Source organism: Teleopsis dalmanni, chromosome 2 (assembly GCF_002237135.1).
Source record: "Teleopsis dalmanni isolate 2A chromosome 2, ASM223713v2, whole genome shotgun sequence".
Taxonomy (NCBI): domain Eukaryota; kingdom Metazoa; phylum Arthropoda; class Insecta; order Diptera; family Diopsidae; genus Teleopsis; species Teleopsis dalmanni.
In genome coordinates, this window is record NC_051847.1 from 51,138,251 (window position 1) to 51,163,492 (window position 25,242).

The window sequence follows — 25,242 nt, forward strand, 5'->3', positions numbered from 1 at the left end:
GTGTACTGCAAGTACAACGATTTGTATAAAAGTAACGTTTATAGAGCAAGAGCAAATTTATAATAAGTGAATCACATAAATAATATGAAATAAAATAAAACTGAAATAATATTAAAGATAAAAAATATTAAGCATAATTGAATCCCATACCGATGGCATGTTTAAACTGACACCGATGTACGAGTCTATGTATCCCAAGTGCGTGCCAAGTAAAAGGCGAAGAAAATATTCAGATTTCATATTTTTATAAAAAAAAATGCTTTCAGCCTAGTATTTTTTGTTACCCACTGACGCTGTTGCGAATTATGTTACTTGTGTTTTAGTTCTTTGCCGTTACAATTCATCTCCGTCCCCAAGAAGACTTAAAGCAACAAATGATAAAATCAACCTTACCGCAGTGATATGGCCAAACAGGCAACAGCCTTCTTATGGTGTGGTGCTGCTGGTTGCAGGATACCATTATCACAAACGCATTTAGCATTTCGTTCAGGTTTACCGTTTCAAAATATAAAATAGATTCATATTACGGCGCATGATTCTCGATAAATTCAAAGAGTAAATTGAAAAGCACTCTAGAGATTTAAATAATACGTTTTCGGGCATTTAAGAGAAACATATGTTTGCACTCTTAAAATAGAAACGAGCTTGGGGACAGTGGGAAGATATAGTAGTTTAAGCAAATAAAAATTTATTCAATAGTTAAATATAACTACCTTTAAAAAAACTATCTTCAGTTGCAAGCAGAAAATATTTCTAAATTTAGAAAAATGTGTGAAGATGATATGCAAAACAACGAACGATGTATATAAAAATCATAATACACTTTCTGTGTGAATGCCCAGCTTTGGCGTCCAGATGATATAGATTCTAGGGGAGAAACTTCATTGATAGTATATCAGACTGTTCATCGGTGAAGACAAAAGACCTATTAAGTCATCTAAATTCGGCGGGATAGATTTAGTCTCTACTCCTCTTCTTGCGAGGAATGTGGTAGCAAAACGACGAAAAATTGCTAATTGAGGTACATGGAAGTTATCTAATGGCTTACCATTGCAACCAACCAATTAACCATATCAAAATCATTTATAAAACAAATTCAAATTCCAAAAATAAATATTTACGAAAATATCTATACAGGATGAAAAAAGCAGTGCAACACTACTGTGTATATTTCGGAATTGACCAAGACGATGCTGGGAACACTTTTTAATGTCACTAGAAGAGAATATAGGTCAGTTCATTGTTGAGAATATCATATGAAAAATGCAGGTACAAGCGGATAATTGGAACAATCTCGCACAATTCATAAAAAATATGCTCCGGAAAATGTAGAATAACGTGGACGCAAACTAAAATTGAGCCAAAAGCAATGTATAGATCTTCCAAAACAAAACTGGAACCAATTAAATGTGTGTTAGGCACTAAAATGGATAAATATTAACATATAGTTCATTAAGCTTTCGGCATGAAACTCACCAGAAGGTTAGTTGCAACAGGTGGACTAATTTTTAGAACATGTTTCAACAGATAAAGAGAGGAGAAACGCTATACGCACTTTATGGATTCGAATTACCATGCATACATTGAAGTACACGAAAAAATGAATGAGATTGCTTGACCAGTAGGTACTTCAACAAGGAAACGATATGCGGTAATTTTTAAAAACAAAATTTTTTTAAAAGAAACTTCTAATGGTGAGGTGAACTAGTATAACCAACATCAAAACTACAGGTCATGTGCAACTCAAAGAAAGTATAATCGTTTGTACTATTTCTTTTGTGCAACTTAATTAAATATACTAGTGAGCCACAGTCTACAAGTGGTACATGCATCATTTTAAAAATAATTAAGAATGGTTTAAGAAATTAATCTGGAAGCACATCTTGGATTCGCAAAAAGCATTCCATAGTACCTGATACTTACTACAATTTTACATAAATATCTACTTATTTATGAGGAAGATTTACAGATCTATATGTGGTCTAAAGTTAGCCAAATCAACCTTATTTAATCTTTATTATCTTTTACAATAAACTTATATTGGTGTTAATTGTAGAAACGAAACATTTTAAAATTAAAAGTATTATTCAAATATCTGGCTCTATGTTCTGGAAGCATTCGTCGAAAAAGGGACTAGATAGTGTGCAATCCATGTGTCATAGAACTATATCATGCAGAAAGTGTTATATGGTATATTAATTGCCTTACTAAGTATCACATTAATTACTGCATAACTTATCACACTTATATATCAATATATATATATATAATAAAGTGATAGTTAACAGCACCAAAAAAATAAAAAAAAAATTTTAATTAAAATTAAAAATAAAAATTAATTAAAAAGAATTAAAAAACAAAATGTACTAAAAGTTATATACAGAACCTTAATAATTTTATGCTCTTAAGCTAGAGCTTATACTTATTTGCTCTGTGTGTCCACATTTAAGTTTCTTTTCATCAAGTGTCGCAGATATGAGATTCGAGTATATTGAGAGTCTTATCAAAAAAACAAAATGCTTCCAAAATTGAGGCGTCACAATACGCTTACTTCAATGGATTAACGCGTCTTCCTGTAAGATGTGCTACCTCTAGTATTATCATCTACCGTATCTATGTAAATGAGTCTATAGGCAGATATTACCATTAGCAATCTTTTGTTTTTATATCCTCAAGTATCTGTCTGATATCGTAGATATGGAAATTGAAGATATTGAAGGTGTTATCAAAACCCTAAAATAGTTATACAATCCGAAATAACATAGGTTTCCTTTAAAATTGTGGCATCACAATACGCTCACAAAAAGGAGTTAAGTAAACAGTGTCTTCCTTTGAGATGTGCCAAAATTCTATCATCTATCTGTTTGCGTCCTTTTTATATTTTTCATGTCATGCTTAATTTTTTTATATATAGGATTTACATATAACTTAATATTTAGTTAACCTTTACAGTGATTTTCAGTTTACTGTTCCAATAAAAATTTCTACTAAATAAATTCCATATGCGGTGGTTAAATTTAACCTCTTGAAACTAATAAAATCAATTTCACATATGTATATATTATAATACACGGTTTCAAAAACATTATTATAATCTTAATAGGGATATCCGTTACACAATTAAATAGCAAAAGTGTGTGACGTCACTAAATCAGCGGCAACATACAGTCTAACATTACATTTTAACCGCCAAATTGTGTGAGCGCCTGGCCATCGTCCTCGTCATCACCATCGCCATCGCCATCGCCATTGCTATCGCCAACAGCAATAACAATGGCAATAGCAACAGTAACAGCAACAGCTTGACTACTCCTGTTACGAATAATTCATGGCACCGATGTGCCTTGAGCTCCAATTGCTCCTGCGAGAGCATACACACCCTATTCTTTAGATATGGAGAGGACAGCATATAAAAATGTGCCGCACATGCAATTCTATTCAGTTGAACTAAGGACTCCGTTGTGGACACGTCAAAAGCTGCAGGAAGAAGTGCGCGCTTTACAATTGCATTTTGACAGTTAAGATTTTAAATAATTTTGAAATATTTTTTGTTTTTGACTCCAAGTGTATGTGCAACTAATTTTGTGCGTCAGTGCATTTTGAAAATTTTATTTTAATTTTTTTATTTCCTTTTTGGTGGCACACATAAAAAACACATAAAATTCTATATAATTGTTTTATTAACAAAAAAGAAAAAAAAGAAAGTAGAAAGTATCTCATACAAGTGTATTATTTCGTCTTGATCGCAAGTAGATTTTCCGCCGCAATGCAAGCAGGACAACCAATGACCAATGCATCTGGCAAAGCAGCTTCCGCTGTGTTCAAGTTGTGGGTGATACTGTATATGCTGCTAAGTGCTGTAAGTGATTTAAGAAAAATCTGTCCAGTAATTGAATTCTGTGTGGTGTTTTTGGTCTTTATTTTTGAACCTTATTACCCACCATTAAAATCTGCGGTCATTTAAAATTTTATTTATTTAAGGGTTTTTTTTTATCGATCAACATTTTTATTACATTTTACTAATTAAATGAAAAGGATTTACAATATTTTTTTGTTTGTATTTAAATTTAATTTTTTAACATTATTTTAATTCTTATTGAATGGATTTATTTTTAAATGTATTTGCTGAATTTAATTCGTGAATGCATTAAAATGACTGCACTTTTAAGTTAATTACAAATTGCATATCAGCGATAATAGCACTGATTTTATTACAACAGTATTTTTAAATTAAACTACAGAGTTATTTATTATGTTAAAATAATTATTTCAATATAAATAGCGATAAAAAAAAACAGTAAATATTTTTAGCAGAACTGAATTGCACTTATTTTAAGCTAACTTGTAATAATAGTCATACTAAAGCTTATATTAATAATAATGTACCTGTTAATAGGAATATTAATACAAATAAAAAATATTTAAAACCTTAAAATAAAAATTATAACTTGAATAGTACGGTTTTCTGAAATTATGACTCCATTTTGGATTCTGATGTAACTATTAAATCGCTGTTTAAAATTGTGACACCATTTTGAATTCTGACATAATTATTAATTCAACTGTCTTAGGTATACTAGATATTTTGGTAAGACATAGTTTTTTATTCTCCATTTCAAAAAAGCATAGATCGCAAAGTTTCCATTTTTTCAAAATTTGGGTTAAAATTTTGGTAAAAACCAATATCTTAATGTATAAGTTATTTGTACTAATTAAATTAATTAAATACACTTTTTTATATATAATAATGCTATAACCGCGACTTTAAAATCTATTGTATCTCTATTTTATAAACTTATTTTCTAAATTAAATAAGATTTTGTAGATTTTTTCCTACCATTAAGATAAGAAATTTAAGTTTAAGGTAAAAAAGTGATAAACCATTCAAAATTTATAAAAAAATATATAGAAAAATAAAGAAATCAATGTGCTGGTGGCAAAAGAAGAAACATATCCATATTAATACAGTAACAAATATACTTCTCTATGCGCTGAACTATTAATACCACTAAAAAACAAAGTTGATCGGTTTCATTGTTTTTGATCTAACCACTCTCCACAAATTAGGGGTATTCAGGCAACTGATTAGTTGCTTAGTAGTTGATTACAACAAAAATTTGCACACAAAAATGAAACTAAGCAGGGAATCAACTATTTCGGTGATTCTCAGATTAGTACAAATTTGATTAATAATGCTGCCAGTCCCAAGTGTCTTAATAATAACTTAAAATGAACTTTTGTATATAAATTTGTTAGCTATCTCTCTCAGCTGTTTGAATTTTTTTTATATAAAGTTTTTGAATCAACTAAGCAACGAATCTCAGTTGCCTGAATACCCCTATTATATTTGTGAATACTATATATGCTCGATCAAGTTTTTTACATACTGCCCTAATGAGATCTGTTGAGTACATTTTTACTTACTTGACGTTTGATTTGTACAAAAGTTTAACTTTAGATTTTTTTAAATTATCATTCTATTTTTTTTTTTTTGTTAATTATGTAAAAAAATTTTTTTCCTTCAGAATCACTTATAGGGTTCAAATATGGACTATATATCACCTTTTCTACTCATTTAATAATAGTTCATAAATGTTTTCCTAAAATCAGTTGAATATATTCTGCGTATAATTACAGTAAAAATTTTAGAATTGATATCTACAAAATTTAATTTTTATATAGATATAAATGATATAAACTCTAATTTTCTGATTAAAGTAAATATATTGTTAAAGGTAACTTTTCGAAAAAAAAATTTTTGAAAATGTTTTCCTTTTATTAAATTTTTATTATTAAGCTTCCACAAAACAGACCCCGAAAACCGCATCTCCGTATCTAGAAAAAATTTGTATAATACATTCAATATTAATAACAATCTCAAATAATTTTAACTATACTATAGCCAAAGAATCTATAGATATACTATAGATTCTTTGCTATAGCTATACTCTTTGCCCGTAAAATTATTCTACACGTAAACTATTAATAGAACTATTGACAGTTTATACTATTGGCTAAGACGACTCGTATAATTACTATTTCCCACTACTTTTAGTACATAGTACTTGCATTTGCATTGTTGCTTCTTGTTCTCCGGTGTGCTCATAATTAAACTCGACTTAAGTATATAAGTTAACACCAGCGACTTCTTGAATTCAGCGCCAGCGCTTGGATTCATTAACGGCAGAATCAGGCAATAGAATTATATGGCATGATTACCATTAACTTATATATTATGTTGTAAAATGATAAGAAAAAAATTTAAATGTATGTATTACACTTTGAAAAATAATTAAAAGAAAGAAATGCAATTAACAATACCGATAGTAGATTATTAGTTGAAAGAGAAAGAACTAAAAATAGCATTAAATTTTTTGTAGAAAATCCTGTACATAAATATTTTCAAAATGAAAATTAAAAGTTTTCCAAAATAACATAAAATATATTTATACAACTTCAAATGCACAAATACATATATTTCAAAGCATTTAATACAAATTAATAGATTTGTTATATTTTTTATATATGTCAACCATTATATCTTCATAAGTTATGAATGCACATAAAAAGGTTTAACAGATCAAAATTTGTTTAAAGGACAAATAATCATCAATATTTCACAGAACTTCATATGTTGGCACAAGTGTCACTTAATAACTTTAGTTTATGTTTATTTAGTAAAATCCATTTAACCCTTACGATCCATATCTACAATAAAGCAGTACACAGTTTAAACCTCAAAAATTATACAACAAAAAAAGCAATGATCATTAATTTTTAGTATATTATATGAATTTTAATTCTCATTTACTTTAAACTTAATCTATTGTATAAGTAGTTGAAACAATGTCTCGCTGTAGTGATTTTAATATAAACTGTGAAACAATTGTTGTCTTGCAACAGAGTATGAATTATTCCATCTTTTAAAAATAAAAGTAGAACATATAAGTTAAAAAGAATGACAGCGTTCAGAATAAAATGATACATTAATTATCATTCAGAGAATGACATAATAAGAATAATAAGCAGATTATATATCTGTTAAATTAATTATACATCCCATATATTAGAAGCTAGATGTGTAATGACCGTTTACATATTGTTAATAGCATTATGACGATACAAATTAATGATTGTATAAAAACAATATCATAACAAAATTATTTGCGATGATATGTCTTTCAATTTATTCAGAATATGTTTTTTAAATAGAATCCATTTAATTTCAACATTTATGATTCGTATCAACAACAATGCAGCACGCAATTTAAAATTACAAAATTGTTAAACAACAAAAGCAAAATTAGGTATACAGAATATTACACCAATTTTAATTCTCATTTTCTTTAAAATTTATATTTTGTATAAACGTAATTGCCATTAGGTGTGGTTGATTATAAGGATGCTTATTTTAATATAAATTGTAAATCTATTCTCTTGCTTTGTAAGGCCAATTCTCTTGCTGGAGCTTATTTATTATTATAATTCACCCATTTGGCTTTTTAATATTGAATAAATCACATTCTATATCATTTACTCAGAACATGTCATAAGTCATACTGTGAAGTATGATTCGATATTTGTATTAGTTTTACTAAGAGCAATTAGTTTCGCTATGCTATTTTATGCTTGTGGAAAGAAAAGAATAAAAGAGATTAATGCAAAACTGCAAATATTTGTGAACAAATGCCTGTATATAATAAGAATATAGTGGCCCAACCACACCACAAACACTAACCGATACCGATGGGCCGATACGAATCAATCATCTGCTACTGTTGCGATATGTAGTCGCAAATGGCGTTGGATAGGACAAAATCTTCGCAGACCCAATGAAAATATTGCACACCAAGCTCGAAGTTGGGATCCTCAAGGCAGCCGTCAAACCGGGAGCACCAGCTAAAACTTGAAGGAGGAAAATTGAAAAAGGGCAAAGAGAAACCAATTATTCCGGGAATGATACTTGTGAAGAATCAAGTAATAGAATCCGATATAAAAAGATAGTTGAGGTCATATGCTCCACTATGAGGATAAGAGAGAAAGTGAGAGAGAGAGGGAAAGAGGGAGAATCAGCGTCAATATAATATTAAAAAGAAAGTTATGCATTAGTTAATTTTTTCATTAAAATTTAATTATTTAATTTAGAGTAGTTATTATTAGGAGTAGTAATATTTAAGTTAATTAAAAGCTAATTATAAAAAAAGTTTTCATTACATAAACCAAAACTTTTCAAGTATAACCATCTTTTATAATGCCTGAGCGTGCATATACATATATTCATTATAGAACTTATCTTTCTTTAAATTTCTTTAAATTCTGAATAATTCATTTGATTAAAAATATGTGAAAAAATCTTGTCAATTATTTCAATTCTTAATTATTCATTAAATATAAAAAATGTTTAAAAATCTTTCCACTAATTAATTTCAATTGAAATGACAGAAAACTTTCAAAATTGATTTTAAAAATTAAAATTTTTTGAATAAGTATAATAGGTTTTTTAAGTTTTATTGTTAAGTGAATTAAGTAATTCGATTTAATGTCATATTCAATTTAAACTTTATCGTGAATGCTTTCCCTACGGCATTCAACGTAATTAAAATGACATATTGCTGAAAATGTTCACGTCCAACAGTGCGTATGATTGACAAAAAGCGACAACATTTAAGTCAAGTTAACCTGTGTATGAAGCGTTCGAAAAATTTGTCTTCATTTCTCATTTTATATTTAATTTCCTCAACTCTGCACAGAACAGAAACTCATATTTATAAATATTTTTTTATTCTTGGAATGAAATAATATAAATTTTTTATGTTTATTTTTAGTTTAAGTTTACATATTTTCTGTTGTTGATTTTTTTCAATTATAAAAGTTAATTAATAACTTCGTTGTAGCTATAAAAAGGAACTGAACGTACTGAAAAATATTCATAATCACATTTTTTAATACAAAAAATGATAGCAAATAATGCTTAAAAGTTAATTAATTAGTAAGGGATTTTTTTTGTTAAAAAAGTTTTTGTTACAAAAAAAAAATATTCATTATATTAATATAACAGCCGTGTTTTCTTTCTATATACACTTAGGTATTTCATTAAAAATAATCATCAAATTTCTGTCAATTTAGATGATTAGCAACTATTCTTCGATTTAGTTGCAAATATAATCGAATAATGGTGTTCTTCTACTTCTTTGATTTGTTTGAATGTTATCTAGTTACTCATCATTTAGGTGACTAAGAGTTATGTTTCATAGACGATATAAAAACAATCGATTAAAAGTGTACTCCTCAGATTTGCTTAAATGTCATCTAGGCTCTCACAATTTGTGAGGTGTTAACAACAATTATTTGTAGTAGTTGCAAATAAAATTTAATAATGGCATTTTTTTGTTCATTTGAGTGAATGTTATGTACTTACTCATAATAAGTTGAAAACACTAAAACTATTTCGTTAAATGACTGAAAAAACAATTGATTAAGTGCATTCTTCTCAGATCTGCTTAAACGTCATCAAGTTACTCACAATTTTGATGATTACCAACTAAAGTTCATAGTGACTGGGAATACAATATAATAAGAGTCTTCTATTTGATCTGTTTAAATGTCATCTAGTTACGCATAGTTTTAATAGTTAACAACTATGTTTCGTACAATCGATTAAGGATATTCTCTAGTTACTTACAAATTTAATTGACTTACAACTACAACTTTCACTGAAAAAACCAACAATTATAGATGTTCTTCTCAAATCTACTTGAATTTAATCAAATTACTCACAATATACACTAGCAACTATTCTTTGGAGTGGCTGGGAATACAATCTATGAGGGTAAACTTCTCTGATCTGTTTAAATGTCATTGAGTTACTCATAGTTTTGATGATTAACAACTAAATTTCCGAATACAGTCGGTTCAAATGACTAAAAATTATTCTCTGTAGTGGCTGCAAATACTATCGAATAAGCATATTCTCTTCAGATCTGCGTATAAGTTATATAGTTAGATTAAATTAGATTAGATTAATAAAGGTGATGGGAACTATGTCATCACATCATTGCATCTTGTGAGCATTATTATGAGAAACTTTTGTTCCATAGATGCCTAGCAGTTCTAAATGCCGCTATTTCTCTTGAAGAGATGTTGCTTATTTCCATTATAAGTGTGAACAGGCAGTTGATATGTACCAAGATCTGAGTCCCGCGAGACTATCACAGTAATAGAAAGTATGTATTCTGCTGTTTCTTTTTCTTCGTGACAAAATCTGCAGCTATTGTCCCTTGTAATACATAGATTCGATAGATGCTTTTTAAGTCCGCAATGCTGAGTGAATGAGAAGTTATACTGTTTCTCAAAATCTGCATAGGCTCATGATGAGCATTCAACTGTTTGTTTAAGTGTCGCTTGCTATTAAATCTGCCAAAGTGGAACTTTTCGAACAGGCTTCCAAAAGTTCACAGAGTTTTAGTTTCAGAAAGTTCTAGTAAAATACATTCAATTTGTGACTATAAAGTCTCGAGAATAGTCTTTACATAGAACCAACAATTCTTTGAACTTTGTTGTTGTACGTAACTATGACCTCAGATTACAGTATTTGCTAAGCACCCAAGTATGGGTTCCATTCAAATTTCTCAGAAACTTTCTGATCCGACATTTTACAAAACAAAAAGTCATCAAACACATTAATATATGTTTTATTAATTTGTTATGCACAAAATAGCTTAAGTATCGCAGCTGCCTTATACTTAACGGTTACATTATTAGCAATGCGACCAATACGCAAAAAAATACAAATCAATAAAAAAGATAAAGCCGGCATAGTATCAAGATTTTTGTTGGGTTAACGTAAAGTTCTATAAGTTTAAAGCATAGAGTATTCTTACTATCATAAGAGAATGGTAATAAACGTAATTATCTTTCCACTGCTAATAGAGTTAAATTACGAAAATAAATTTATAATCCATTTTATCATTACGTATATCTACCTGGGGTTTAGTTTCAATAAAATGAAAAAGTAAAATTTATTAAAGAATTACTTAGAGGGTTTCGAATAGCAAAGAAAGAAACGACAAACACAAAAATTTAGTCAATTTATTGAAATTTGGCTGACCATACAACGCTGTTTCGAGTATTGCCAATTACTTATCATCAGTGGTCATAGGAAATATTCTTATTATTAATTAGTTTATAGCCCGTTAATAATTAACTAAATTTTGTTTATCCTTATTATTATTATTGTTTGGGGATGTAGCACTGTGACCGTCGGGTCTATTGTGCCCTCTTCTGGGCTTAGAGTAGGTCTTTAAGTCCTGTTGCATCAGTAAAAAGTAGTATAGAACCTACTTTCTTTCTTTTTTTGTTCTTTCTTTCTTTGCTATTCGAAACTATCTAAATTTTAAAAAATAGCTACGCTTTCTAATAGAGTCTCTGTCTTTATAAGAAAGCGTAGCGTTTTAAGCAAAACTAATAAAACTTTATTAAAGAATTATTGAATATTATTTCCTACAAAATACCAAAAAACTTAATTGATTTGTAAATAAATAAATTGTTTAATATGATTCAGGTTGCTTAGTATTATAAGTGCTTTTTTTTATCAATTTATTAGAAGTTTTTCGTTGAAGTACTATAAACAGAAAAATATATAATTAAATGAGTTATAAAAGAGCAAAAATAAACATGATTAACTCCCTCTGGCCGAAGGATATAAATCTGATATTTATTCAATAATTGCGTTATTGCATTCAAACGAAACTTTTTTAATTAAAGACGTGATTGCCCGACGTTCTCAAAACAAACCAAAAAATGCTTAGTTGAGTTAAATTCTTCTTACGTATTCTTGATGTAATAAAAGCATATCTACAAATGTATCTTGATATCTTTTTCAATATAAATATTTATTATAATTTTCAATAAATAAAAAGTTACAGTTGGACTATATTTAAAATTGTTTTTCGTTGAATATTAATTTTTTTTGCACATTGAAGTGTAAAAAAAAAATTTTTTGTAGCAAATTTAAAGGGTTTATTAGATATGATAGAAATAAAATATTTCACCACATTCAGTATTAAGGGCTTAAGTACACAATTTCATGAGAGTCCTTCCAACAAAAAAAAAATTATTTTTCATGAGCAATAAAGCATAAATTAAAATGAAATTTATGCTGTAGAGTGATAAGCGGGATTATTTATTTAAGCATTATTTACTCTTAGATGAAAAATAAATACTAAAATTGTTTGCATATTTGTGTTGTATGCATTTCATATTCGTATATATATAAATATTTTCATTCTAAATTAAAAAATAGTTATTTTGGAATTTTATTGTTATTAAAATGAATTTTAAATCTAATCTATTACAAATTTATTTATAAAAATATCGTTTGAAAAAAAAAAGCAAATATGTATTAATTTAAATAAATAAATATCAGCAAAAACATTTGTATTGACAAAATTTTTATTTTTGTATTTAAAACTTGAAACGGATTTCGATTCTTCGAACCGGAAACTATGATTCATGCGTTTATGTAAACCAAACGAATTCTTTAAAAAATTATTCAATGGCACGTACACTGCCATTTGCACGAGTCCTCAGTAAAGTGGGCGGTTTGGTCCTTTTCTGAAAATAAACTCGAACATTTAATACAAAAACTAATGCACCAAACATAAATTTTTTGTCAACACCGACAATCCAAGGCAATAAAGTTTCACGCATAAAAAGAGTTTCAGTTTCGTAGTATTTCATTCAATTAAATGTTTAAATTCTAGTCCTTAAAATAATAGTTCGGTAGTATGAAATTTTTGGAGCTTTGCATTTTATGATATAATATTTTTATAATGATTAGACAAAAAATTATTACGGTTAATAAATTAAATTAAGTGAAAGTCATTAAAAATATGCATTAATATATCAACAGAAAGTACACTTCAACCACACATTAATATTAGTTTTATTTTCATTATCTTTACATATTATTTTAAACGTTTTTTATAAAGAATGATTCAGTAGTGATTTACACTTAATATATATTCGTATTATATATTAATATTAAATTTAATTGAAAAGTCAGTTATGATGACAGAGACTATTTCATTCAATAAAAACTATTGTATTTAATAGACAGAAAAAATTATGCACGTATGTATTATTTGTGCGGTCCTCCAACCTATTCAATAATTTGTATTGGCCCGCGATCTTATTTGGTCTGGGCAGCCCTGATATAAACAATGACATAATAAGAATAATATATATAAACTCTTTAATTAATTATAAGTCCCACATACTAGAAACTAAGTATGTAATGGCCGTTTACGCATTCATGTCAATTTACATATTGATAGCTTTTAAAAATACAAAAATAATGATTGAGTTAATACAACAAAAAAATATAACAAAACTATCTACGATAATATAAGTCTTTCATAATATCTTTAAAACATGTTTGCTTCATAAAATCCATTTAACATTAACTCATATGATTCATATTGACAACAAAGCAACACACATTTTAAACTTACAAAATTGTCTAATAAGTTATTATTAGTAATAACAATGAAAATCAAGTATTTAGAATATTTCATCAATTTTAATTCTCATTTTCTTTAAACTTTATATTTTGTATAAACGTAGTTGTCATTACATATCGTTGAATATGAAGATGATGATGTTAATATAAATTGTAAGTCTATTACTTCTTTAGTGTGTTATTGTGCAAGTATTGCTGTCGAGCTCATATGAAATGGAAGTTAAAAATTGAAAAGTTTAGAAGAAAATAATGAATTGGTTATCCATACAAATATGATGATAATAATATGAATAATCTGTTGAACTGATCATAATTCGCATGCATTCGCAACGTTAGTAAACTTACGAAATTGTTTATTCAGAATATTACGCGAATTTTAATTCTCATTGTCTTTGAACTTTATATTTCATATAAATATAATTATTATAATTGATTGATTATTAGGATGGTTATTTTAATATAAAATGTAAATCTATTGCTATTTTGTTGAGCCAATTCTCGTATTGAAGCTTATTTGAAGTTGAAAATTGTAAATTTTAGAATGATATGCATACAAATATAATGAGAATAATATATGTAATCTGTTAAATTGATTATAATTTCCATATACTAGGCATGTAACGTTGGGTTGTTGTAATGAAATTTGTTTTTGTAATAGTCTGGTAGGCGAATATATGGTTCTCAAGTTCTTATGAATCGCTGCTTTTTAAAGAATAATATTTACGAAACTTACGTAGCTCCCGGAGCTTATAAATGAGACCTTTACAGTTTTGACGGGTTTGCCAAACGGCAAAGAATTGAGGTTTTAAATACGTATTAGTTACTTTCTACACAAATGCATAATTCATCGTATAGCTTTTAGAATATTTGTACACCATATATTTTTGATTATAATAGATTTTATATATTCATATAATGCATAGTAAAATAAAGAATCATATAAATTAATATTTATATCTTTAAGTTGTTTTTACATAAAGTAGGTATACTTATTTATAAAATACTTATTTAATACTTAGCTTATAAACCTTAATTATTTACTTTATTTACTTATTTACCTTAATTATTTAAATTATTTACTGACTATAAACTAATTTAATAAAAATTCGAATATGTGTTTAGATCATTGATTATGAGTACTTGTAATACTCGAAACACCGTTGTAAGTTTAGCCAAATTTCAATAAATTAATTAAAATTTTTGTTGTTGTTTCTTTATTATACTTCGAACCGTTCTAGTTTTCTTTCCTCATAAGACGTGTCATATTCTACAAAAAGTTCAATGTTATTAATACTAACTTGAAAAAAAAAATCACAAACCAATTGCAATTAGAACTGATATTGGAAACTTAGAAAGTATATGATTGAAATTTTCATTAAGAAATGATTAAACAACTTCAATGCAACAAGTATACGCTCGGTTTGACGATTTCATCTATTCTCAATGTCAATAGATTTTTATTGTATTGACGTATGCTGCTTTTTCAATTTATGAAATGTTCATCCTTAATAAATGTTGAGTTAGTTATGGTTACTGTTCTGCATATTGCGACACATACTGTCTAGTTTCGCTCCAACAAAGCTATAAATTCAATGGAAAATTGAATGCAAATATGCAGTTAGCATTGCATCTTGTATGCTGTGCGTTGGTTTACTTTTCCATTGTCAGATTATTTGCCATCAGCATTGAATTATGCCACTCAATATGCTGCATCCCGCAAAGCGTCAAATGAATTGTAAAATAAAGATATATGAACAAATACTAAACCACTATCAACTCTTATACGCCTTTTGTGAGTGTTTGATAAGCAGTTGCAGTTTTCATTCTGATAACAATGACGTTGATTTTGCACTTGTAGAGAAATTAAATTTATTTTTAGAATAGAACCAAAAACTCGATTAAATAATTTTATTTGATTTTACTAATATAATTGTGTACTGTATCTTTATTGTACTAAGTTTTACACTTAAGAACTTACAAGTATGCAAATTGGTTTTACTTCTCCGTTTTATCTCTTTTATTATCGTGCAGAATTATTATCTCTTTGTTTCAAGTAAATTGAAGTACTTGTAATTTTATAGAAATTCTAAAGAGGTATTAAAAATATATTTAGATGAGAACTTTTAATATTAAACGATTTATTTTATCATTTATTTAAACCACAATGAGCTGCTATAATTTGTATTTAACTTAATGGAACCACAACTTGTATAGCTTTTATTTATATCATGAAAATTCTATAAGAGACACCTACATAAGTAGGTATCTCTAAATAAATACATAAGTATATCAAATTGAAAAGTTAGTTAAAGTGTATGGTTTTTATGTAGTTATTTCGTTTAAAGTACTATATTTTATTAATAGAAATTATACTAATAGCAATTTATTAGAATGGTTTTTTATATATTTTTAATCTGGCTGTACGTTATCCTCTTTGTTCTATCGTCTATTTATATTGACTATAAAACAAAGAGCAGATTAAAGATATATAAGAAACCATTTTATTAAACAGATCGGAAAATAAATTTAGAAAATTTCAAAACAATCAAAAAAAAATAAAAAACTATTTTAATAAACAGATCGGAAAATAAATTTAAAAAAATTTATAGCAATTAATTAGTTTATATTATTTTTGTTGAGCAATATGATCTTCTAATGTTGACTTAATATAAAGAAATATTTTATGAAATGACTTATAGGCTCAATATATGCGTTAATTCTGTTTGGCATTAGTCAAAAGGCTCCACCAGCCAGTCTCCTATCGTTAGGTGGTAGTGTCGTGTGGCTTTTAATATTGGTGTCTGGTCCTTTAACTGAGAACATGAATACAGCTGCGGGTACAGAAACAATTATCTTTCTTATTAACTAATTTTTTTAAATTTGTATTTTTTCGAAGTTTAACATATATCAATGACGCGAATAAGTTTATATGGCTTAACGTTTTATTAATCGTCTTTCTAATGGCATTTTCGATTGGTAAATCTGGTTTCAATATAAATTTATCTTCGATCTGTCACATTTTCTTGCCCAATCGAACATTTTTAGAGTAATCTTACATTTTTGTAGTAGTGTTAGTAGATATTTATATTTTTTCTAAATACAGATATTGAATCATATTCGACTTTATTTTCTTATTTCATTATATCCTTATTTATTTATTTGATCAGTCATAAAAAACAGCTGTTAATTTCAGAGTAATCTTGCTACTCTGGTAAAATATCTAGAGTGTTATAAATGAATCTAGTATGTTATACATCTCGATCGAGATTCCCTAATCGAAAATGAAAATTGCACTTAATTCGAATATCGATTACCCCAGATTTATCAACTAAAAACGGCATAAGTAAAGAATTTTGAAAATTGAAATTTGCCTGATCAAGCAACGCTGTTTCGAGTATTGCCACGTACTCATTATCAGTGTTCTTAGGAAATATTCGAATTTCTTTTTTAATTAGTTTATGGTCCGTATGTTATATGTTTGGATTGCAAATACCAGGGTTAGAACTCGTGCCTGTCAGGTGACATCAGTTTAGTATTTATGTTAGTCTCAAGATAAATAAAATCTTTGACAGTTTGAAACTTATAGTTGTTCACAGTGATATAGAGCCCAAGGCACTCAGGCGATTTGTTTGTTTAGAGAAAGGACTTTGTTTTATTCTCATTTATCACAAGATCTACTAAATATTGGTAGCAAAAGTACAGGCCAATTATATCAAAATTATTGGCATTAACCAACAGCGTTAAAGTTTTGTAGGAAACTTTTAGCTATATAGTTAAGTTCTCCTACTAAATTTATTTTTACTGTTATTGAAATTATATGACAAGCGTTAGCCTGTTTTGTGTATTGATCAGCTCGAAGATGTGCTTTAAAATATTTATGAACCTAGTGATGGTGTTCGTCACTAGCTCAAACAGAAGGCAACCTGTGTGATACTATGTTTGGTACCAAATGGTTCGACAAGGTTATTTTCAATTAAAATTTAAAATAATAATATTTCATTAAAACTCTTTGGCTATAATGAATTTTATTTCTTCCAATAATAAAATAAAATTCCTAATGAGAGATGAATTAAGTGATTTGGAAATTACGAAATAAATAAATACAAAAAAATTTTAATTAATAAGATCTTAATTAATTTTACTTTTAATTGTCTGAGTTGAATTATTTCAACGTTTAAAACTTTTCAAAGAAATTCAACTAGAAAGAAACACACTCTTATTATTAAGCAATTGCTTTTCGAGGTAATATTGTGTAGAAATTCAGTAGAAATTTATTTCTGTGTACATTTATATTTAAAGAAAAAAAATAATTGTGCCATGAAATTAAATAGATATTCAAGTATTTTCCACATCACTTAACTTATGCAAATTCACTCAATAGAGCAATAAAAACAAAACAATGAATAGCAGTGATAAAATGCCGGAGATATAAAAACGAAGAAAATAAATTAAAATCTTTGCATAAATATTTCTTGAAAATATTGAGTAAATGCAGTAAGCTATACTAGGTATTTTATAAAATTCTAGCAAAAGATAATACATTTTTATGGATTTCCATAACAGATATAAAATAAAAGCACTGCAATAAATAATTAATTTTAATAATAATATTTTAGTAAAGTAATCATAATACAGATATAGTTTTCAAGTGTGGGTGGGTGCAGAAATATCTATTTAGATATCATTAGTTAAATGCCAGTCATGTTACCAACTGACAGTTTGGTACATTACTTGTCGAAATATAACTAATGACCCCATAAAGTCGACAATCGTTGAAGGAATACAGATTATTCGTAAAACTAACTATGCAAAATTACGATTATACGATAGTATTGTGCTATTAATATATTATCAATATCTCAGTATTATCTGTGAACTTAGCTTAGATAAAGCAAAAAATCAATTTAATTTCATTTAAAGTGCATAATATCGATATATCGAAATGGAAGTTTAGAATTATGTGACCTTGCACATTTAAATTTATTATAGTTTCTAACTTCTTAAAGTTATTTTATATAGTAGATAATTTAACACATTTAGGAAATAAAAACTTGAAAACTTGAAGAATTAATTAAAAAGCAACAGATGCGTTTTTTTTCTTTGATGTTTGGAAGATAAGGTCACGGTACCAACTGTAAATATATGCATTTGTAGTTAGGCAACTAATCAATAAAATAAATTTGATAATAATTAAAATCTTATACAGTCACTATCAGTTGGGGGAAATGTTATATGTTGCTAGAGTGTGTGTCAGCATCAACATAATGGATTAATAGTTTTGAATATAGATGTCACTGCTAGATAGTGATATCACAATGGTTAAATGTAGGCATTCTGCTTTGATTTTCAGATAATGGCAGCTGATGACTAAACATACCTAGTTGTACTTTATTTACAATGTAGACTTAATTACCACGTGAAGATTATAGGTGCGGTAGAAAATGACTCCTGTCGACTCTGTCGTAAGGGGAAGGAAACATCAGAACACAATCCATGCAACTGCCCAGCGGCGGCAACACGTAGACTCGACTACCTTGGAAGCGGGAGCTTAGTTCCAAATCAAATAGGTAAACTTAAGCCCACAGCAATTACAAGATTTATAAATAGTCTAGAATTGTCTTAGTTGGGTCTTTAGATCTTTTAGGTTAGCGTGCTTCCATAGACTATTATTTAATAATAATAATATTATACTTTATTTATCTGAAGTGAATGATAACATGACGTATGAGTTACATTTTTTTCACAATTTTTTAAAATTTTTTAAAAATTTAGATTTTACATTTTAATTACAAGTTCTTTAAGAAAAGCATTTATTTTTACTTCAAGATAAGAAAATGTTGTTTTCAACATAAAACTAAAAAAATTTTCATTAAAAGTTTTGAGTTTAGGAATTAAATTGAACATTTTTAAATTTTACTTAAAAAATTGATGCAAGATAAGAGTAACGTAGTATTATTCTTCCACGTCAGTGAATTTCCAGTGAATTTTCAGTGAATTCAAGTATAATAAATGTTCACACGTTTCAGATAGAATCGGTTTCAATGTTTTAAGATATGTATGTATGGCAATATTTTATGAACCTCATTTCCTTTTGAGTTAGAAGAAGCATAAAGGCGAAAGCATTCAGCAATCGGAGCGGTGTGATAGCGAGATTCATTTTGACATTCAGCAGTCCCGAACAAAAGGATACCATATCATGCATACAAATATTGCGTACATTGCAAGAAACAAATGCAGTTAGTTTTCATAGTCAACAAAGTGAATTGCTGCAAAATTCAATTTGCTTGATTCAAGCAAGGATTGAATCACGAAATTGCACGGACTTGAGCATAACAATAAAATCTGTGTTAATGCAGATAATACCACAGTATACGTGCTTATTTGAGAAGATAATTTCGTGTGGATTAAAATTACATTTAGCATTTCAGTTTGTATGGGAAAATATTTAAAAGTACAATATAAAGAACAAAAAAGCAAAGTTATTATAATAACAAAAGAAAAAAAATAATATTGATAATGTTGATTTTCCATTAACTTTGCTTGCGTAGGAATATAATATCAGAATCAAGGCTGTTATTGTTGAAAGGCATTTAGCAAATCATAAAATCGATTTGAGTTTTGTTATTTTCAGTGTGAGTTTTTGTTTATATATCAGCAAAAATAGGTTTCATTTCATTTCAAAATTACACAGACAGAAATATATGAGGAGAGGTAAAAAGGTTTTTACTCAAGTAATTTGCTGTTATATTCTTAATTAGTCATGAAATGCTAATATGAATATGTATATATATATTATATAATAAGTAATTTCATTTTTTGATTTCAGTTACTTAAATAGTTTTAAATAGAGTTTTAAAATCAAGGAAAAAGTTATTTTTGACTTATATATAATGCTAATGCCTTTGTTTTTTAAATTCAATGAATTTATTAGAACAAAAATACAACGGGACTTGCAGTGCAGTAGTGTAGTTCCACTTTAAAAGATCATTTGAAAACCCAGACTACATAGAATATTTTTAAAAACCAAGAAAAAAGTTATTAATGTTAATGCCTATGTTTTTTAAAATTCACTGAATTTATTAGAACAAGAATAAAATATACTTTCAGTGCATCAAAGTATTTCCACCCTAAAAGATTATTTGTATACCAATAAAATCGAACTGAATAAAATATTTCTTATCATCTAGTATTATTTTTTGTTTAACTCCTTATTGGTACTAATATATGTTCCGTATTTATGATCATATTTAAGAACTTCAACTTACACTTTTTCTATAAGTTTCATAATTTTCTAAACATTTTTTAATGCCAGTAGATTCACTTCCTAAAACAGTCATTTTAGTTGAATTGTTTTAGATTTGAAACTTCAAGCTAATATGTACTAATTGTCTCCTTATAATTACCGTAGACCCTTGCTCTCAATTTTTTTTGTATATTTGAAAACAACCTGAAGTCAGACGAACACTATATGAAGTCAATAGTTTTTTTTTTAAGTATAAACGGTGACTTTATTATAATGTGCAAAGTTCCTTTTTTTGTGGTTTTTCAAAAAGTTTCGGAATACCTGTGGTAAGTGGATTTTAGTAGATCATTTAACAGTTAGCGATTGTCTAGTCTTCAGAAGAATAATGGTAACAACTTTTTCTGTGGTTAACACTATTTCTATTGTCTGGATTTAACGGCTGTATTATTATATTTTGGGTTCAATGTCATCGACTGTTGCTTTGTTTCTTAGTCGTGTAGTCGTAAAATCAAATTTCACCACCTCTTGCAATCTTATTGAAGGTGCTGGATCCTCTAGTTTCTAATTTATTCGTGCATGTGAAGACATAACTTAATATCCGCAATATATCACTTAATCTCTCAATCCCAGTTCATCAGCAATTATTTCCCGGGGTATTTTTGAATATCTATCAATTTTTAACTCCATCAGTATCCCCAAATTTTAGGTAACTTTAACGAGATTCGTTTTTCAAAGAAAAATGTTCGGTCTGTAATCTTTGAAACTACACGATTCTTAAAAGCGATAGTGCATTTCCTTTGTATGCTATTTGGCACTCATTGAATACTTACACTGGCTTTAGGCTACTATGCAATCTGTGATTAGAGACAAATCGAATCTAAAGCTGCAATTTTGGTGAAATTTCGCTTCGATACTTTGTCATTCAGTTGGGTTTCTTATTTCCATTTGGATTATTTGCTTTGAAAATTTGAATGAAATTTTCGTATAGGTACTAGGCCAAATCAGCTAACATTTTTTAAATTGTCAAAAATTTATTCTGCATTACTAATAAATCGAACTTTTGTTGGTCTCTACATATTTTAAAAGATTGGGTTATTAAAAATATATCACACAAATGTCACATAAACAGTTTTATGTTTACATAGTTTTATATAAACGTAAAGTTTTTGATGCATTTATTTATTTAGCCTTTACTTATATATATTTCTAAGCTTTTACTAGTTCTACGTTTTCTAAGTTTACTAGTTCTATATATATAAACTTCTTGCAGTTCAGAGTTAATGACATAAATATAAAGGCATGTAACACCTTTCGTAGAACCGCTTATAAGTATAGGCGATGCATGGATAGAGGATAAATTGAGTTGATGCTTTAGGTTTTTTTTCTACGATTCACTTTTGACAATTCACTTTTGACAAATATATTAAATATAGGTAACACAGCTGCAATATATTAATCTACAAACATAACTTTGGACAAACGTATGATGGACATATCAAATCTCGAAGCGGCTGTGAAAAATCACTGGCTGATAAGTACCGTACCAAAAGAATTGCATAGCTCTCTATGTTAAGTCTTATTATGCAATTTTAGTACGAGAACCTATGAACTAATTTTCGGATATCCTTAATATAGATTTTAAAAGAATATCCTCTACAAAAGAACAGAAAACCATTGAAGGCAACTAACCAATCGTTGTAAAAATTTTTAATCTTTCTGACTAAAAATTAATAAGAACTTAATAAATAATTTGCTTATGGACATCAAGATGAGAGGCTTCTCGATAGCGTCCTTTATGAAAGTTCAACCTTAAGCAGATGTTTAAGATTAAAAAATCAATGCTTCTTTGTAAAAAGATTCATTTTTAAATGAATGATAAGAGAAACCAGGAGAATTAAAAGAAAACTCAACGCTTTATGAAAAAACTCTATATAATTACTTAAATACAATTTATTCGTAGTATTTAAAGAAAATAAATGAAAAATATCATAAATACCCTGCAAAAATTATATTTTTAAAAAAGATATAAAAAACTGTATAATCCACGTTTACAGTGTCTCAGGTGCAAAGATAAAATAATTTCTCGCTCCAACCATTGAGTGCCCTGGGGTAAGAAGAACTTAAAAAAAAATAAAAAACGAATAAATCAACATCTATGAAAAAAAACATTAATCAGAAAGCTTTATTTCGTTGAATTTTTATGTTAACATATTTAAGAAATCCTTAGTTTAAAATTTAAGTAGTGCACTTTATACTTTAAAAGATGACTTTCTTATTTTCATTCTTAAGTAGAATGTAGTTATCAACTGTGAGTGGTGTAGAATATTAAAAATATAGTATATTCACTATAGAGAATATATTTGGAAAGTTTTAAAAAATTCACTTAATTCTTTAGTTAAAAAAGTTTAGATTAACCATTTAAAGTTATACTTGCAGATGTATCTAATGAAGATTTTTTGACCATTTGTTTATTTCTAAATAAATCCCCTATTGTGATTTGGGTAATGTACAAAATTTCAACTTAAATTCCAATTTACCAAACAATTTGGAAAAATTTCTGTACATAGCTATTATTCAATTCGAACATAAGGCAAAATGTATTGTTTCATCAATCTTAGCATTTCTTTAGGCTAACGTTGACAATGACTGTCCGTCCGACATGTTGATTGTCAAATAAATCTCAGCAAATTGATATGTGATTTATGTTTTTGTTTGTTCATATTTGTTGTTCAAATGACGTTTTAATTTTACATACAATCAATCAAAATTGAAGATAAATGAGTGGAAAAGTTCTTGAGGATTTTAAGAGGATAGAAAATGTTATGAATGTTCAGACATAATCAGAAAATAATATAATATAGTAAATAAGTAAGTAAAGTATTTTTGTTTGATTTCAAAAATAGTATCTATTATAAACATTAAAAATAATCAAAAATGCACAATTAATATTAAAATATATATAAATAAAATTAATAGAATTTGTAATTAGAAAATAATATAACACAGTAAACAAGTGATTTTTGATTTCAAAAATAATGTAAGTCTATATATATTTATTTTTAAAATCAAAAATTACTTTTTTACTATATTATATTATTTTCTGATTATGTCTGAATTCATTTTCTTCCTCCTAAAACCCTCAAGTAAATTTATTTTTTATTTCTTATTTAATTCTTAGAATTATTTACTTTTTTTTTGAACAAAATTCTCTTAATGACATGAGATACATATTAATATTAATTGTGTATATTTAATTTTTTTTATAAGAAGTATATAAACATATGAAAAAAATTAAATATGCGCAATTAATATTAATATATATTCAATATCATTAAGAGAATTTTGTTAAAAAAAAAAAAATAAATAAATAAACTCACTTAATTAAAAATAGTTGTCATAGAAATAATGAAAAATACTTTTTAATATCGAAAATATAATTAAAAATATAATGCCTCTGCAAACAGAATAGTATAAAAATATAACAATTAAAAATAAAAATGTAATTAATTTATTCAATTATTCTACAGCTGGTTTATGATTTCGCTCTAATAAAAACAAAGCAAGCGAATTTGTTAACAAAAACTTTCATAGCAAATTAACAAAACTCCAGAAAAATGTGCGAATATAAGCATCAAGTACGGCGCTGACTCTGAGCTTCATATTTGGAGTTCGATACTTGCTCCCTGGTACTTGCAATAATAAAAAATTATTAACTCTTAATTAAATACAAGAATTATTTCGAAAACCACTGATGTTGGGTATTTAGCAATATTCGAAACAGTTGTATGTTCAGCCAAAAATTAATTAAATAAATTAATATAATATAAAAATGAATTTTTGTTGTTGTAATTCACTACTGTTCGAAAAATCTCTTAAAAAATTTAGTCATTTAAATTATTTAAAATTTATATAATATAATTTAAATTAACTCTATTATATTTTTTAATAACTTACAGAATTAAATATGTTTTTTAAATGAAATTAATTTTAAATCGGTTAAAGAACTTCAAGTTTTTTTTTTAAATGTCATAAGTGTGATGTCATAGCAACTGCTTCTGCTGAGGTAAATTTATAAAATGTTTGTTCTGTTTAATTGAAATTCCTTTTAAATAACTTTTGTGGTTTCATTGAAACAATAATTTCATATAGTCTACCTGGCAAGTATTTTATTTTGTCACGTTAGATACACAAACTTCTATTATAAATATTTGTAAAAGTTCACATAGATGTGTAATGAATAAGCCATAAAAAAGTTATTTTAAATAAATTAACTTTTAAATTGCTTTAATTAAAAGTTGATTTAAACAAGAAATTAATCTAACATAAACAAAAGGTTTGTATTTACTTAGTAACACATATTCTATATACCTTAGAGTTTTAATTCAAAAAAGTTTGATACGAAATTGATTTTTTTTTGCACACACGCAGCAGTAAAGAATTTTATTGTCAAAATATTGACAGTAAATTTAAATTTAAATAA

At 27.1% G+C, this 25,242-nt stretch overlaps 1 protein-coding gene across 2 annotated transcripts in view; it reads left to right on the plus strand.

Moving 5' to 3' along the window:
- Window positions 1-3,454: 3,454 nt before the first annotated feature.
- The window catches only part of LOC119682779 (neuropeptide-like 1), a 48,082-nt gene continuing 26,294 nt past the window's right edge, over window positions 3,455-25,242 (plus strand). Inside the window, exons 1-2 of one of the 2 annotated variants that reach the window (XM_038096288.1) lie at window positions 3,455-3,517; window positions 3,754-3,859. In XM_038096288.1, coding sequence (XP_037952216.1) covers window positions 3,767-3,859 — 93 coding nt within the window. In that variant the 5' untranslated portion in view covers window positions 3,455-3,517; window positions 3,754-3,766. Of the gene's footprint in view, window positions 3,860-25,242 lie in introns of both variants that reach the window. The other variant, XM_038096289.1, reaches the window with a different exon arrangement.